This window comes from Trichechus manatus, unplaced genomic scaffold (genome assembly GCF_000243295.1).
Source record: "Trichechus manatus latirostris isolate Lorelei unplaced genomic scaffold, TriManLat1.0 scaffold00147, whole genome shotgun sequence".
NCBI lineage: Eukaryota > Metazoa > Chordata > Mammalia > Sirenia > Trichechidae > Trichechus > Trichechus manatus.
Genome location: NW_004444083.1, coordinates 682,991 through 700,849, shown reverse-complemented (window position 1 = coordinate 700,849; position 17,859 = coordinate 682,991). Strand labels below are relative to the sequence as shown.

Genomic DNA, 17,859 nt, shown 5'->3' with positions numbered 1-17,859 from the left:
AAGGAAGCTGGTGATAGGGAACCCAAGGTTGAGTAAGGATAGTGTTGATGTGTTGTGAGGTTGTTAACCATTGTCATAGGGCAACATATGTACTAACTGTTAAATGAGAAACTATTTTGTTCTGTAAACCTTCGTCTAAAGTGAGAATAGCAGCACAATTGGAAGAGCATAGTCAATGTCACTGAAGTGTGCATGTAGAAATTTTTGAAATGGAGTATCTTTGGCTATGCATATTTTCACCAAAAAAAAAGGTCGAGAAAGGAGAGGGTTGACATGTTGTGGGGTTGTCAACCAATGTCATAAAACAATATGTGTACTGCTGTTTCATGAGAAACTATTTATTCTGTAAGCCTTCACCTGAAGTACAATAAAAAAAAAAAATTACTCATGGGTAAAAGATCCGGACTGCAAGACAGATCAATGGATTTTAATGTAACAGAAGGCAAAACTTCATCGAATGGTTTCAGATTCTGCATTGTAATTAACCTTTAAGAACCTACGATTTGTCCAGTTTTAGAGTATTTTCAAAGAAGAGTATCCATAATTTTCCGAAAAGGATATTAACTTATTTCTTTTTTTCCGAATTACATATCTGTATGAGGTGGAATTTTCTTCCTCGACTTCAACCACAATACAGTGGAGTGGACGGAACGTAGTGCAAGCATGAAAACCGCTGTCTTCTTTTAAGCCAGACATTAAAGAGATTTGTACAAATGAAAACAACGCCACTCTTCTTTTTTTTTTTTTTTTTTAGAAAATATAGTTGTTTTTCATTAATAATGTGTTATTTTTATTAACATGTGATGGGTTTATTGGTACTTTAAAATTAATTAATAGATCTTTTTTAATTCCTCCATTTGATTGAATATGGTAACTATCAATAGATAAAAGCCCAATAAACAAAAGCTCTTTGGGGTCCTCGATCATTTATAGGAAAGTAAAGGGGTCCTGAGAACAAAAAGGATGAAAATAACTGTGCTGGGGGAAGTCAAACCATTTTGTAAATAAAACTACCATCATGTATCCAATGGCAAATCTTCCAGGTGAGCTTGTAACTCACTAGGCAGAAGTCGAGGCCAAGCGATAAAGAAAGACAGAAGCACCAGGGATGGCCAGCAACTGAGCTACTTTTGGACAGAAGGCCAGTAACCAGTAACCTGTTGCTATTGAGTTGACTCTGACTCACGGCGACCCCATGTGTGTCAGACTGGAACTGCTCCATAGGGTTTGCAATGGCTGATTTTTCAGAAGCAGATTGCCAGGGCTTTCTTCTCAGGCACCTCTGGGTGGAGCCAAACCACCAACCTTTCAGTTAGCAGTTAAGCATGTTAACCATTAGTACCCAGGGACTCCAAGTAGGTGGTAAAGTCTGCTACAGCATTCAACGTCCTAATAGAGAACATCATTGGGCAGGACCAGACGAAGTAGAGCCCAGCAGGAGGAATTCTGAACCAAAAGTCCAGAAACCTCACTTCATTCTAGCCCTGCTTTTAGTAGGAATCTACTCTCAGACTTTGGGCAACCAGCTTCAATCTCTCTTACACCTCATTTTCCTGACGTTTAAGATAAAATAGGTGAGGAGACCTCTAAAGTCTCCTTCCGCTCTAAATTCTCAAACCCTGAAAATGTCAACAGTGATTTAATCCTCCCCCCTAATGTAGCTGGAATGCTACCAACCGACAAGGTCTCTACAGCTATTTAGTTAGTGTTGGGAGATACATTTCAACCTTCCGGAAAATGCTGATGCTGAAGAGAAACTTCATGAAACGTATCCTTTGGGACATCAGTTTATAATGATTTCTGTAACTAATTTATAATGAATGACTAAAACAGGTTGCTGTATGTTTGTGCCAGCAACGATACGATCATCCTGCTGTTCTATAACATAAAAGGCAGCAATGACTCTTTAATTCCATTAGTACCCAGGATGATAATTCAAACACAAATCAATGAAATTCTAGATGGGTTTATCCCTTACACATTACGAGAGCGACAGCTGGGCTGCACTTTTATGATCTCTGTGGTTGATATGTTTCTAATAATTACTATTCTAATTGTCCATAAAAGCACTTTCTCTCTCGGAAGTCCACGGAGCACTTATTCCAAGTAAAATCCATGGGACAGATCACCTCTCATTTATTAGCAAATAAATGTATGTCAGACACCTTCATTCCAGCATCCAGTTAAAAGCATATATTTATTCTCTAGCCTAAAACTTTTTAATGAGCACTGTCAGTAAGCTACTTATTCAGTCAAGAAAAAAGTTTTGTTTTCTTTTCTTTTTCCACTCTGAAAGAAAGATTGCTTAGAATAAACTAGTCTCTTCTCTCTGCATCGCCACTAACAACAGAGTCACCAAGTGTCTCCTCATCCACAGTTTCTCTCTGTACTCTCACTTGCGGAGTAAAGGAAAAATTTCTCTCTGATGCTGGCAGGACTGTAGGAAGCTAACCCCACCCCACACTGAACAGAACTGTTACAAAGCTGTGCTGAGTCCTGACTGGCAACAGCTATTCTGAAGCTGAGAAGTGGATGGTGAATGCTTTCTTTTGAGTCTTTGTGGGTTCCCTCACCCACCATCCCATGTTGTTTTTTCCCATAACCTTCCTGGGTCATTGTGCCTCTCCAAGATCCCATGAGAGTCTTTGTGTTTGCTTTAATGAAGGTGGAAGAATAAGCAATCAGAGAAGTGATGGACAAAATAATATGACATCTACGCCTGCCCTTCAAACACATCGCCACTAGCTACCCGGAAGAGGAGTTCACGGATGGCTTTGAATCAATAGGAGGATGGCATCAAAGGCTCCATTGCCTCAAATTATCCTGACCTATTTCTTTTTGAAATGATAGGGAAACAATCGGCAATGTTGCTTAAAATGCTAAGGGGTTACTGCAAAATTCTGGGTCACACTCTCAAAGACGGCATGAGATCAGAGAATATTTTCCAAATCATTATTGCAAAAACGTAAATCTACTTTTCATGCTCCCACAGTCATCAAATGTATAACTCATATAGCTACTCAAAACCCAGGGAACTGGTTTCCCATAACCTTTTTGTTTATCTTTATTTTTTTTCATTGAGGTCATAAGCAGTTTTTCCGCATCTCTCATGGGTCAAGCACCATGTCAGTTGTTACGATGGGTACAGAATGAACCAGACCCAGATCCTACCTTCAAGGGGCTCACAATCCCAGCCCCACCGGGAAAGGGCACAGTGATCTCCACATCTGATTCGGATGTTTCTATGGGCTTCCAGAACATACCTGCAACTCTTACCCACAACACACAGCACGCTGCAATCTAATCTATGGCTGACTCATCCAGCAACCCCTTCTCAGAGGCCACGTCTTCCTTGACCAAATATGTATCTCCGAGTGACTAGGAAAGGAGTCTTTAGGTGGCACAAATGGTTAAGCATTTGGCTAGTAGCCAAAAGGTTAGTGGTTCAAATCCACCCAGATGCCCCTGGGAAGAAAGGCCTGGCAATCTATTTGCAAAAAATCAGCCATTGAAAACCCTATGGAGCACAGTTCTATGCTGCCACACATGGGGTTGACTCAACAGCAACTGGGTTTTTGTTTGTTTGTTTCGTGTCTAGGAAAGTAGCAGGCAGGGGACAGTTGCTCCATAATCCGCACTGAAATGAAGGCACACGAGAATGACACAAATAGAAGAAAAAGTCAAATGTCTTATGTCCCATAAGACAAAGAAAATGCTTCAGGACTGCAGAGGAGGAAGTCACTTTGTACTGGCAGGGCGAAGGGGTGGAGGGCTTTAGGGACAACTTCAGGAAGCAGTAAGAATTTGAGCTGAGCCTTGAAATATAGCTGAGAAGGTGGGAGGACAGGGGACAGGGAGGTGATGAGGCCGACAGAAAAGAAAAGTATTCCAGGTGGAGGGAACAAACCAAAAACCAAAACCCATTGCCCTCGAGTCGCTTCCAACTCATCCTTATCCTAGGTTTTAAAAAAGGGTCTCAGAATGTTATAACCAGCACCTACATCATGGTGGCACAGTGGTTAAGCTCTCTGCTACTAAATGTAAGGTCTGCGATTCGAACCCGCCAGCCACATCACAGGAGAAATATGTGGTAGTATGCTCCGATAAAGATGACAGTCTTGGAAACCCTATGGGGAGGTTCTACTCTGTCTTATAGGGTCACTATGAGTGAATGGGACAATATGAGCAAAACCACAGGGATCCAAGGGGGGAATCAGGGGGACAGAGGGTTGTGGGAGGGGCTGGAGCTGGAATAAGGAAAGCAGCTCCTTGTCAGCTGATGGCACATCCATCTCTGAAATACACAAACTTCCAGAATGGGATTTACCGACCAATCCCCAACAAAGAGCCACATGGTTTTGAAACAGAAAAAAAAGAAAGGGGAGCTGATGTAAGGCAGACAGGCTCCTGAACAATAGTGTTGCCCACCTAGGCCACGTGGGCTGTAGAGCAAAGGCTGCCGGGTATTATCAACCAATGGCCAAAATGGTAAAACTACTCCCTCAGCTTGGGGGTCGGGAGTACAATCGGCATCTAAGACACGGGGTCCTATGGAGTTTAATTTGGATCTAAAAAAGCTAAGAAATGCGCTAGCAAAGAGACTTGTGTGGACTCCCTGACACGTTGTTTGGTGCTGTCAAGTCAATTTTTGACTCATAGCAACTCCATGTGACAGAGTAGAACTTCCCTACAGGGTTTCCTAGGCTATAATCTTCATGGGAGCAGATGGCCAGGCCTCTCTCCCATGGACTTTCTGAGCAGATTCATACTGCTGACCTTTGGATTAGCAGCAGCCCAGCACTTAGCTGTTGTGCCACTAGGCCTCCTTACCTGTAGGATAATTAAGGAATCATCAAATAGTGGCTAGTTACCTGACAACTTTGGTGATAAAGTTCAAGAGAGATATACTGGCCAAGAGTCAGGCTTTTTTTCATAAACCAAAGCATTTTCAAAACAAGAGAACTTCATAGCGTTATACCTTTGCCGTTGAGTTGCTTCCAACTCATAGCAACCTTATCGGAGAGAGTAGAACTGCCCCCCATAGGGTTTCCAAGGAGCGGCTAGTGGATTCGAGCTGCTGACCTTTCGGTTAGCAGCTGAGCTCTTAACCACTGCGCCACTAGGGCCAGTGTTATAGTAAACATTTAAAAAGGTCTTCCCAGGATGGTGTAAGCTGAAGCTTTATTGCCAACCACCCGTCAACTTCGAATTGTGAAATATCCCCTAGTCAAAGTACATCTGACAGAAAAGAAATTAGTTCCAATACCAAATGAGAACAGTGTGGAAATAATAGAATTGCTTTTGACAGATAATCTAATAAAAAGATATGAAAATGATTAGAACACTAAAATTAAATCACCAAATATAGCTGTATTTGTTTTATGCTACAGAGTAGATTCTTGCATTGGCTGGAAGGTTGGACGCTATAACTTCTAATTTTAGGGAACAATAGAAAGGAAGAAACTTGATGACGACAGTCTTTTACTGCCAGCAAACCACTCCTAAATCACTGCAACCGCCGTAAACAACACGAACAAGAAGGCACCAGAACTCAGAGACGAGCCTCTCTCACTGCTCCTGCTGTGGTTCAACTCAAATCATCTTTCCGTGGTCTGCAGGACTGGTTTCCAACATTTATCTCCAAGATAACCATGTGGCGGGTCTTGGAATAAGCATGGTAATTACAACCTAATAATTTGCTTAGAAGTCTACAAGAGGTTAAGTATAGTGGCTCAGATAAGATTATTGGCTACAAATCCCTTAAATTCACTGAGACAGAGATGATGGATGGATGGATGGATGGATGGATGGATGGGTGGGTCGGTGGGTAGGTAGATAAGTAGACAGGTGGACAGATAGACAGATAGGTGCCGTCGAGTTAACTCCAATGAAACAGAATGAAATGTTGCCCAGTCCTGCATCAGCCTCGCCATCGCGGCATATTCGAATTCATCATTTCAGCTATTGTGCCAATCAGTCTCACTGAGGGTCCCCCTTGCACTTGCCAGCCCTCAACTTCACCAGACATGATGTCCTCCTCCAGCAAGTGATCCCTCCTGATAACACGTCCAAAGCAAGCAAGTCAGAAAACGTTCTGTGATTCATAAGGTTTTCACTGGCTCATTTGTGGAAGTAGATCACCAGGCCTTTCTCCCTAATCTGTCTTAGTCTGGAAGCTGCTGTTGTTAGTTGCCATCCAGTCAACTCCAACACATGGCACACGATACAACACAGCAAAACACTGCCCGGTCCTGGCCATCCCCACAACCGCTGGCTTGTTTGAGTCCATGGTTGCAGCTTTTGTGCAGTGTCTTTCCATCTAGGGGACTCACCATCCAGGACTATATAGGACAGTATTCTGTTGGGTTCACGGGGTTTTCATTGGCTAATTTTTGGAAGTAGATTTTCGTTGTTGTTGTTAGGTGTTGTCAAGTCAGTTCCAACTCACAGGGACCCTATGTACTACAGAATGTAACACCGCCCAGTTCTGCACCGTCTTTACAATCGTTGTTATACTTGAGCCCACTGTTGCAGCCACTGTGTCGATCCATCTTGTTGAAGGTCTTCCTCTTTTCTGCTAACCATCTACTTTACCAGGCATGATGTCCTTCTCCAGGGACTGATCCCTCCTGATAACATGTCTAAAATATGTGAGACATACTCTTGCCATCCTTACTTCTAAGGAGCATTCTGGCTGTATTGCTTCCAAGACAGATTTGTTCGTTCTTTTGGCAGTCCAAATATTCTTCACCAACAGCATAATTCAAAGGCGTCAATTCTTCTTCCGTCTTCCTTATTCATTGTCTGGCTTTCACATGTATATGAGGCGATTGAAAACACCATGACTTGGGTCAGGCACACCTTAGTCTTCCAGGTGACCTCTTTGCTTCTTAACACTTTAATGGAAGTAGATAACCAGCCCTTTCTTCTTAGTCTGTCTTAGTCTGGAAGCTCTGCTGAAACCTGTCCACCATGGGTGACTCTGCTGGTATTTGAAATATCGTTGGCATAGCTTCAGCATCACAGCAACACACGAGCCAGCACAGTACGACAAACTGACAGACAAGTGGTGGAAATTCACTGAAGGTAAGTATTATTATCCGAAACAATAACAGTGGAAGATCTACACTTTGGAACCAACTGGTGTGGAGCTGGGCTGTGGCAATAGAGAGAGGAGGTGTTATCTCTGGGACATTCAAAGTTCTTCAAAGAAGCCGTAAGCCACAGTGAAGATGTTCTTCCTCTGCAAAGATCTTCTAAAATTAGTATGGACTCTTCACCCAGGCTTTTTAGTCATTTTTTTCATGGAAAAGAAAGTAGCCTTGGCATGGTTTGTCCAGTTACCTGCCATGTGCTAAATTCCTCTACTGCCTCTTCAATGAGTCAATCCTAGGCTACCAGACAGCCTTCTAGCTAGAGTTTTCAAGCAGACAATTCCCACGTGTGGTGTTGTACCCAGGCTGTTAAAACAACATGGTGACTTTACTTACAGAAGGAAACTTTCCCAAGAAGGGGCATCCATTATACGAGAAAGCGCACACTGAATCTCAGCCACATTACCCACTGCCATTGAGTTGATTCCAACTCATGGCAACACTCTAAGACAGAGCAGAACTGTCCCATAGGGTTTCCAAAAAGCCTCGAGTGGATTCGAACTGCTGACCTCTTGGTTAACAGCCGAGCTCTTAACTACTGTGCCACCAGGGCTCCATCAAAATTCTGGGAGCAGCCCTCTGTTCCTCATTTAAGACATTTCTTTGATTTAAGAAGATATTTAAGGCATTGGTGACATCGTTTGCCAATTTTATCTTTTTCAGAGCTAACCAGACCTAAAATTCTCAATTTGGGACAACAGGAAGGAATTTGGGGAGATTTGTGGGCTTCTCTTTGCGGTCTCACTTGGAAGTCTTGACACTCTCTACCTTGAATAGCTGGTTTCTCTCAATCTCTCACATTTCATCTTTTCTGGAGCCTTCTTATCAAATAAGTTCTCCAGACACATCCTTGTCTTTCTTCAAGATACCTTACCCCTCCCTAGGCTTAATTGTCACAGAAAAACTCAGAGCACCCTTTACTTTTTTTTCCTGTGGAATACATTGATAAATGAGGTTTCCCCTCAGCAAAGACAAGAAACTGGTCCAAGTTGGCAAAGAAATAAGACAAAGGAACAAGAAGGGCAGTTTGGCTATGTAAAAGACTCCCTCGCTCCCCAGCCCCCGCCCGCCAAAGCAGGGATTTTAGTTTGGGCTTTAATTTACATTTATGACCCTTGTCAAAGAGTTAGCAGAAACTATTATTTCCACTACCTTCTTGGGTTCCTGACCACATTCTGCCCCCTACTGGGGCTGTTCTTACAAGGAAATGGTATATAATTTAAGCAACTGGACTATTATACCTAAGACCCATCCTTTTCACTGGTCAGTTACACCACTATTACAGAATATGCTGCTGTTAACACAGAAGGTATCACCGAAGAAAACTTACCTGCGCTACCCTTAAAATTTACCAGTTGCCATTGTGGCGATCCAAGGTGGCACAAATGGTTTGCATGCAACTACTAATCTAAAGGTTGGTGGTTCAAACCCACCCAGTGGCACCACGAAAGAAAGTCCTGGCAACCTGCTTCTGTAAAGATTATAGCCAAGAAAATCCCATGGAGGAGTTCTACCCTGGTGCACATGGTTAGAACTGACGTGACGGCAACAGGTCTGGTTTGGGTTTCAAGTCAGTTCCAACTTGTGGCAACCCCATGTGTGTCAGAGTAGAACTGTGCTCCTTAAAGTTTTCAGCGGCTAGTTTGTCAGAAGTAGATTGCCAGGTACTTCTTCTGAGGTGCCCCTAGGTGGGACTGAACCTCAACCTTTTGGTTAGCAGCTGAGCATTTGCACCAAATTAGTCTAAAATAAATCATGCTCTTTCTGGGCCTTGGGGACCCACCTTCACTTAACAGTGACTCTACTAGAAACGTGTAGAACAGGCCAGAGGAAAGCGGAAGAAGGGGTGTTGGAGGCTTAAAACAGGAAGTGGTGAGGGGAGTGGATGTCCCCTAGTGGGACATCCCCCCTGTAAGGCTGAGAAGCCTCCCAGGGCATCCTAGAAGGATGGAGGTTGGCTTAATGACTGCTAAGGTCCTTTCCTCACCAGACTCCATGTCACTAACAACTAGAAGACAAGAAGGCAGAGAAGAAAGCTGTACTCGGCCCCCTTCACCACGCTCATATGATGTCAGCTGTTAAAGAGAAAGGGGAGTACAGTTCAGGTCTTCCACAGTGTGGATGCTGCTGACACCACAAAGGTAAAAAAGAATGAGTCAGCCTTCTCGTCCCTGCTCTTCTCTGTTCCTGCTCTTACTTTTCTGCTACTTCCGTAACTCTGTGAAGGAGGGAACTATTATATTTGCTAGCAACAGTTCCAGAAGCTGTAAGTAAATGAGTCTGTGATCTCCTTTTCTTCCATTCCTCTTGACTCTACAACTAGAAATAATGACTACTTGCAAAATCTCTAATTCATACCAAAGCAAGAAGATGTAGCACTGCACAAATATAATTATTTAAAATAACATGGATATTTAAATGTCTATATATTATAGAGGGAGCCCGAGTGGTGCAAATGGTTAGGCACTCAGCTGCTAACCGAAAGGCTGGAGGTTCGAACCTATCCAGTGGCTCCACGGGAGAAAGACCTGTCAATTTGCTTCCGTAAAGATTACAGCCAAGAAAATCCTATGGGGAAGTTTTATTCTGTCACTTGGGGTTGTTATGAGTCAAAATGGACTCTGTGCCACCCAACAACGACATATATACTGGTATATAATTGAAATCAGAAATTCTTTGAGCTTTTTCAGCAAATACACAAAGTTCCCTCTCCTTTCATTCTTGGTACACAAATACATGTATATGTATGTATATGTATTTTTTTTAAACAAGCTACCAGGCTTCGCCTTACCTCTGATGGCTTCGTGGTGCACTTTCCTTTTCCGGAACATTCCACGTCATTTGCATGGTTTTCTCCAGGCACACAGTTGCTGACCTTCACCACCAGCGTTAGGCGCAAGGCCACAATACTTTTAGTCACAGAATCATTCACAAAACCTAAAGAAAATGGGACAATAGGAAATGAAAAATAAAGTTTTCCCAGCAGTCTTTCTCCAGGATTACAGAATTTAGTTTAGGTGGCATTCAAACACACATTCAAAACACAACAAAATGCAATACAGAAAAGGAATAAAGCCCAGGGCTAGTATCTATTTGGACCTCAGACTGTAAAACACGCCAGTCTTCCCAAGTGTTGGGGGAACACCCAAGGCCAAAAAAAAAGGCAACAGGTCCTTCAGTCACCGTCTTAAATCCTTTTGCTTTGCCCCCGCCCTATCCCTCTGTCTCCCAATTCTATCCCTGCGCTCACATCTTAGAGTTCTATTTCTCTGCTTTTGAACCCCATCCTCTCCCAGGGAACCACGTGACTGCATCTCCCAGGTCTTCCTCACCCTGCCTACCTGGATAGTTCCAAGCACTGGAAATGCCCCAAGGCCCCACCTTGTTAGCACCCTGCTCAAGCTCCTCTGCAGTTCCCTCACAGGCTGGCGTCCAATACAGGTACATGTTCCATGTTCAATTTTTAATGATTATCTTACTTGATCACCAATTCCCACTGTACAGTGTCAGTTTAAGCTCTGTGGTTATAACCATCCACTACAACTGGAACAACCAATAGCTGGACATTGATCGCAATGTCACTAATCTGTCTTATTTATCACTGAATGACATTTATGTCAAGTGCAGCCATTTGTTCTTATACCAATCAACCAGCTGCTGATGGGTGGTAATTCCATGTGTGTCAGAGTAGATCTGTGCTCCAAGAGGGTTTTTAATGGCTGTGACCTTTCAGAAGTAGATTACCAGGTCTTCCTTCCAAGGCACCTCTGGCTGGATTTGAGCCACCAACCTTTCCATTAGTAGTCAAATGCTTAATCATTTGCACCACCTGGGAACTCATTCTGTACATAATAGGTATCAATAAACATAGAATAAATTGATGAATAAATACAGTCTCTAACTGGAATGAAGAAATAAACAGTTGAAGTATTTTGTACTAATTATTAAATTATTTCACTAAGCATGCTCTTCTCATTTTCTAATAAGAATCTTTACTTATTCACAGATAATTCTTAATTTCAAAATGAAACATACTCAATACAATTTTCTCAGTTCTGTTCAAGAGTAAGACCAAGTCCAAGAGCCTCAATATTATAAAGTCATATCCAAAATTATTTTGAGGACAAAAGATTTTTAGGACCAGGTAGCACAAGAAATCACTGGAGAAAATACACACGAGTCAATAATTGATTTTGAGGCAACTGGCTATCCATATGGAAAAATGTAAATTTGAATCCCTACCTCACACTATATTCAAAGATAAATTATAAATGGCTTAAAGAGCTAACTGTGAAACATACAACTAAGAGGAAAGCATGGGAAGCTACTTCATCAATCTTGAGGTATAAGTTTTCTTAAAAAAGACACACTAAAAAAAATTAAAAAATAGATTAATCAATTTAACTTTATTCAAGTTCAAATTGTATCTAAAAAGGCACCCTAAACAAAATCAATAAACAAGTCAAAGACTTGAAAATGAGATTTACAATGCATAAAACCAACAAACGATCAGTTCTCACAATATGTAAGAAAATCTTTCTGCACCTTGTTCCCCGCCCCGCAACTGCCAGCATTATTTTACATGATAGCATTCATGTAAATATTGAAAGTCCACAAAAGCAACAATAAACACTGATGTATGTACCAATGTGCACAGTGAAAGTATATAAATATGCATGGGATGAAACACACCAACCTCAAGAGAGGATGACTTCCAGAGAGAGGGGGAAGGAAGTAGGGGATGGGGAGGGATATTTTGACAGCATATACAACATTTTATTTATTTAGCAATAATATATGAAGCAAATATGGCAAAATATTAAGCCTTGTGTACAAATGTCTTATATTCATTTCTATAGTCTTCTGTATATTTTGGGTATTCTGCAACCAAATTTTTTTACTGAAATTGTTTATCGTAGTTCACGAATCAAAACTCCTAACAGGCTTATGATAGGCTAGAGAAATGCAGTAGCTCCAAACCTAGAAAACACAGTCCCAAAATGACTTCGTGATCACCTTGTCTGTATTTTTCCAACACTCTCTTCCCTCCACCATATCACACTCTTTCTTGTGATACACACACATGTACGTAGTATTATATTTGTTCGCTATGAGTCAGAATTGACGGGTTTGGTTTGGGTTTTTATCAAAACATTGCATTAAAAAAATAATAAACTGGATAGAAGTAGAACCCAGGTATTTCCATTTGCCTTGGTGACATGGTGTCATTAATTCATGGCCACTTATGAATGGGTTCATTTGGGTTGATAATAAATTACCAACTTGCCCAATGTTTTTGATGTTCTCAATTTAGAACTCCTTGTACACACTGCTGCTATGTTTTCCCAAAGACTATTATCACAGATTTACTCACAGTGTTATTGGACATATTAGGGCTAGCTTTGCACCCTCTTAAAGAGAGGGGTATTTTGAGACATCTTGCTAAAAAAGTTAAAATAGACTTCCTAACACTGTTTTCTTTTTCATACTTCTTTAAAAAGTGTTTATAAAAATAAGTCATCTCCCATAGTCTCTCAGCTGTTTCTGTTTGTCCCTTGGGGAAGTTATAAAGATAACATCATAAATATTTACAAAGAATGAGAAACCATTTCTGGAAACAGAATATGACTCTTTAAAGGGATTAGTAGGAAATGCCTATACCCACCCCCACACACACACACATACATATATCGTTGTTGTTGTTAGGTGCCATCAAGTCGGTTCCAACACACAGAAGCCCTGGGTACAACAGAATGAAACACTGCCTAGTCCTGCGCCATCCTCACAATCTTTATCATGTTTGAACCTATTGTTGCAGCCACTGTGTCAATCCATCTACTTGAGGATCTTCCTCTTTTTCGATGACCCTCTACTTTACCAAGCATGATGTCTTTCTCCAGGGACTGGTCTCTCCTGACAAGATGCCCAAAGTAAGTGAGATGAAGTCTCACCATCCTCACTTCTAAGGAGCATTCTGTCTGTACTTCTTCCAAGATAGATTTACTCGTTCTTCTGGCAGTCCATGGCAAATTCAATATTCCTCTCCAACACCATAATTCAAAGGCATCAGTTCTTCTTCGGTCTTGCTTATTCATCACTCAACCTTCCCACGCATATGAGGCGATTGAAAATATCATGGCTTGAGTCAGGCACACCTTAGTCCTCAAAGTGATATCTTTGCTTTTCAACACTTTAAAGGGGTGTTGTGAAGCAGATTTTCCTAATGCGATACCGTGTTTGATTTCTTGACTGCACTTCCATGGTCACTGTTTGTGGATCCAAGTAAAATGAAATCCCTAACAATTTCAATCTTTTCTCCATTTATCATGATGTTGTTTATTGGTCCAATTGTGAGGATTTTTGTTTTCTTTATGTTGAGGTGTAATCCATACTGAAGGCTGTAGTCTTTGATCTTCATCAGTAAGTGCTTTGAGTCCTCTTTGCTTTCAGCAAACAAGGTTGTGTCATCTGCATATCGCAGGTTGTTAATGAGTCTTCCTCCAATCCTGATGCCCCATTCTTGTTCATATAGTCCAGCTTCTCGGATTATTGCTCAGCATACAGTTCGAATAAGCATGGTGAAAGGATATAACCCTAACACACACCTTTCCTGATTTTAAACCATGCAGTATCCCCTTGTTCTGTTTGAATGACTGCCTCTTGGTCTATGTATTGGTTCTGCATGAGCACAATTAAGTGTTCTGGAATTTCCATTTTTCGCAATGTTGTGCATAATTTGTTATGATCCACACAGTCGAACGCCTTTGCATCGTCAATAAAACACAGGTAAACATCTTTCTGGTATTCTCTGCTTTCAGCCAAGATTCATCTGACATCAGCAAAGATAGCCCTCGTTCCACATCCTCTTCTGAATCCAGCTTGAAGTTTTGGCAGTTCCCTGTTGATGTACTGCTGCAGCTGCTTTTGAATAATCTTCAGCAAAATTTCACTTGTGTGTGACATTAATGATATTGTTCGATAATTTCTGCATTCTGTTGGATCACCTTTCTTTGGAATGGGCACAGATATGAACCTCCTTCAGTCAGTTGGCCAGGTAGCTGTTTTCCAAATTTCTTGACATAGACAAGTGGCCACTTCCGGCACTGCATCTGTTTGTTGAAACATCTCAATTGGTATTCCATCAATTCCTGGAGCCTTGTTTTTCACCAATGCCTTCAGTGTAGCTTTGACTTCTTCCTTCAATACCATCGGTTCTTGATCATATGCTACCTCTTGAAATGGTTGAACACTGACCAATTCTGTTTGGTACAGTGACTTTGTGTATTCCTTCCATCTTCTTTTGATGCTTTCTGCATCATTTAGTATTTTCCCCGTAGAGTCCCTCAATATTGCTACTCAAGGCTTGAATTTTTTCTTCAGTTCTTTCAGCTTGAGAAATACCGAGCGTGTTCTTCCCTTTTGGTTTTCTAACTCCAAGTCTTTGCACATTTCATTATAATACTTTACTTTGTCTTCTCTAGCTGCCCTTTGAAATCTTCTGTTCAGCTCTTTTACTTCATTATTTTTTCATTTCACTTTAGCTACTCACGTTCAAGAGCAACTTTCAGAGTCTCTTATGCCATCCATTTTGGTCTTTTCTTTCTTTTCTATCTTTTTAATGGCTTTTTGCTTTCTTCATGTATGATATCCTTAATGTCATCCCACAACTTGCAACACACAAGCCACCACAGTATGGCAAACTGACAGACGAGTTCCAACTCACAGCAACCTTATACACAACAGAATAAAACACTGCCCAGTCCTGTGCCATCTTGACAATCACGGCTATGTTTGAGCCCGTTATTATTATAAGCTACCCATTTTCTGGTATTTTATTATGATAGCCCTAGGAAACTAATGCAGGAAGGAAGAAAAAGGATGGTTTAGGCAAAACAAAACAAAAAAGTCTCCTCTGTAGAGCTTTCCACCCCCTCCATCGTGACCCTGCATTCTATAATCCCCACACACCTTCTCCCAGCTGCCTTCACACACCCTGCTCACCCTCACTTCTGTAAACTTTTCCATGATTCCCCATGGGCCAGAGATTCTCCTCCTTCCCCCAATCTTATAGCTACTTTATTCATGAAGCTTTCCCGCAATATTCCAGCCCAGTCTGAACTCTACTATGTCTATCCGTTCTCCAGTATATACCACCACATACTGGCCCCTGATCATTTTATGTCTTAGATGGGTGTTTATCATGCCACCTTTATTTACTTCAGCTTCCTTGATGGCAGGGGACATGTCTTAGACAAACGGCAAGTAGGAAGTCAAGACACAGTCACATACATGGCCAGAGCAGCAAAGGCAATTCCCAAAGAGGAGTTTCCAGAATGTCGTGTTATCCAAGACGTCCACTTTGAAGAAGAGCAATCATTTGAATGCATAAATTCCAGTTTATTGAAAAATAATTGCCTACTAATAAAAGATTACTCTCGATAGAAAAAAATCAAGCCTGGTACTATGTTGGGATGCCTCTGAAGCATCCCATATCTAAATGGTACTTTTATGCAAATATCTAAATGATATTGTTACGCATGAAATAATAGAGATAAAGTCAGATATCAGTCATTACAGTGGTGTTTTTCATACCTGTCCTTTGGTCTCTAGTTTCACATTAAATTATTTTAAAAGACTGTATCATCTGCCTACTAAGTAAGCATTTAACTAAGCACACAATGTTCTCTAGAGTTGTGTAGAAGAGGCCTTCCAAAGGTTATATTAAAATTTCTGTTCAACCATTAAATTTACTTAGCCGGTAGTAATTCAAATGAATATGTAGTTAAAAATATACAGAGTATAGCTTTCAAGATAATTTGCTCCCATTTCCTCTGCGATCATTTACCGAGTTCACGTCTGCAAACCAGGCCGCCATATTAGATTCTAAGATTATAAAGATGAGTCACCCTTGGTTTCCTTCACTCCAGACTTTCAGTCAAGAGTAGTCGTTCTTCACTAGTTTCGAAACTAGTAGCTTCAAAATCTTACAGGTGCTTTTTCAAAGTCCATATTCCTAGGCTCTAACACAAATGGTCTGGAATCAGTAGTCTGGCATGGGCCCTGACATGCATGTTTTTGAAAAAGATTCTGACATGCACTTTCCTGTTAAGAAACTACTGATCTGGTAGACTTGGTAATCTGAGTCACCTAAGCAATGATGTTATTAAGGTAACAATCGTCTTGAATTAGAAGTGTCTATGCGATCCTCAGGAGCCCTGGTGGCGCAGTGTTAAAGAGCTCAGACTGCTAACCAAAGTGGTAATGGGTTTTTTTTTTTTAAATGGGAACCTCAGGAGTCCTGGTGGCACAGTGGTTAAGCACTTGGCTGCTAAACGATAGTTCAACAGTTCGAACCCACGAGCCACTCCGTAGGAGAAAGATGGGCAGTCTGCTTCCATATTTACAGCTTTGGAAACACTATGGGGCAGTTCTGCTTTGTCCTATAGGATCGCTAAGAGTCAGAATCTACTCGACGGCAACAGGTTTGGTATGTGAACCTCTGAAAGCACATTTTACTCATCTGAGTATTTTGCAAGGTTCCAGTGACTGTGATATTCAGACAGTATTTATATTCCCTAGCTCATCATAAGTCTCTGAAGTTCTTGGAGACAGCTCTGAAAAAGTTTATATATTAGCTTTATTTGCTTAATAAGACTGTGAGTATTCTGGTCCTAAAATCTCTTAGATCCCAAGGATCATCCTTTTTATCCATGTGTCACACATTACTATGTAACTCCTATTTCACCAATCCCCCAAAGGGAGTCAACAGGACAAGCATATTATTTTTAGCAATATACTGTTCACACCAATGAGGAGAACAGAAGATCTTGGTGCCGCCTTCTAGGGGAGAGTGTAATTTCAGCAAGTTGTTTACACCTTCCTTTGGTCCTGTCTAGGGGAAAATGCTTGGAGCGCCTCATAATGAAAACTAATACTGTCCAATTCAACTTTCATCAAACTGCAGCTGGGGTAGAACAGAATAGCATTCAGGAAATTCCATATGTCAAAGCCAGGAGCTGCACCCTTTATAAAGGGGCAGCAAGACAAATTTGAAATGCAACAGAATTCATTTAAAAGAAGGAAGTTCTTTGACATTTTATAAGTCATCATTGGAGAGTTGTCAAAAAGCCAGTGTAATTTTTTTGACACAGCACTCAAACTGATGGACACTTCTAAGACACTTAAGAAGACAGGCAGAGCACAGGGTCACTATTTTTCTCTTCCTTAATGGTATGAACTGAACATATGTACCATAATTACGGATACCGGCCTGGATAGAAAGTCTTGCCCTTGTGCTCAGGGTTCTAAGATCCACATGATGAGCCAACTGATGAACTGGAGGCTACAGCTGGCAAAGCATAAAGTTGTTGTAGAATGGGCTGTTGTCAACACCTGCATTTCCCATGCTCTCATCAAAGACAAAAGAACTGATGCCACATGGGAGGCCGTGAAGTTGCTCTAACTAAGGCCTGGTTTAAATTAAAAGCTAGAAAGAGGAGACTTAGAAAGGAAGGCGCAAAGGAAGGAGGGAGGAAGAAAACAAGGAAAGAAAGAAGAAAGACTGGACAGAGAAAAGGGAAAAGCAAAGCATAAGCTACAATGCATGAGACAGAAGAAAAGGAGACACTAATACAGAAAGATAAGTAAAGTAGAAATGGAGAAAAGAAAACGAAGCCTTCCAACAAAAGTTTCAGGGGCTCTCACA

General features: G+C 41.3%; 1 protein-coding gene across 1 annotated transcript in view; it reads right to left on the bottom strand.

The window, feature by feature from the left end:
• DNER (delta/notch like EGF repeat containing) overlaps window positions 1-17,859 on the bottom strand; it is a 202,234-nt gene that overhangs the window by 155,768 nt on the left and 28,607 nt on the right. The window contains 1 exon segment of the mRNA XM_023740087.1: window positions 9,946-10,091. Within this exon segment, the coding sequence (XP_023595855.1) occupies window positions 9,946-10,091 (146 nt within the window).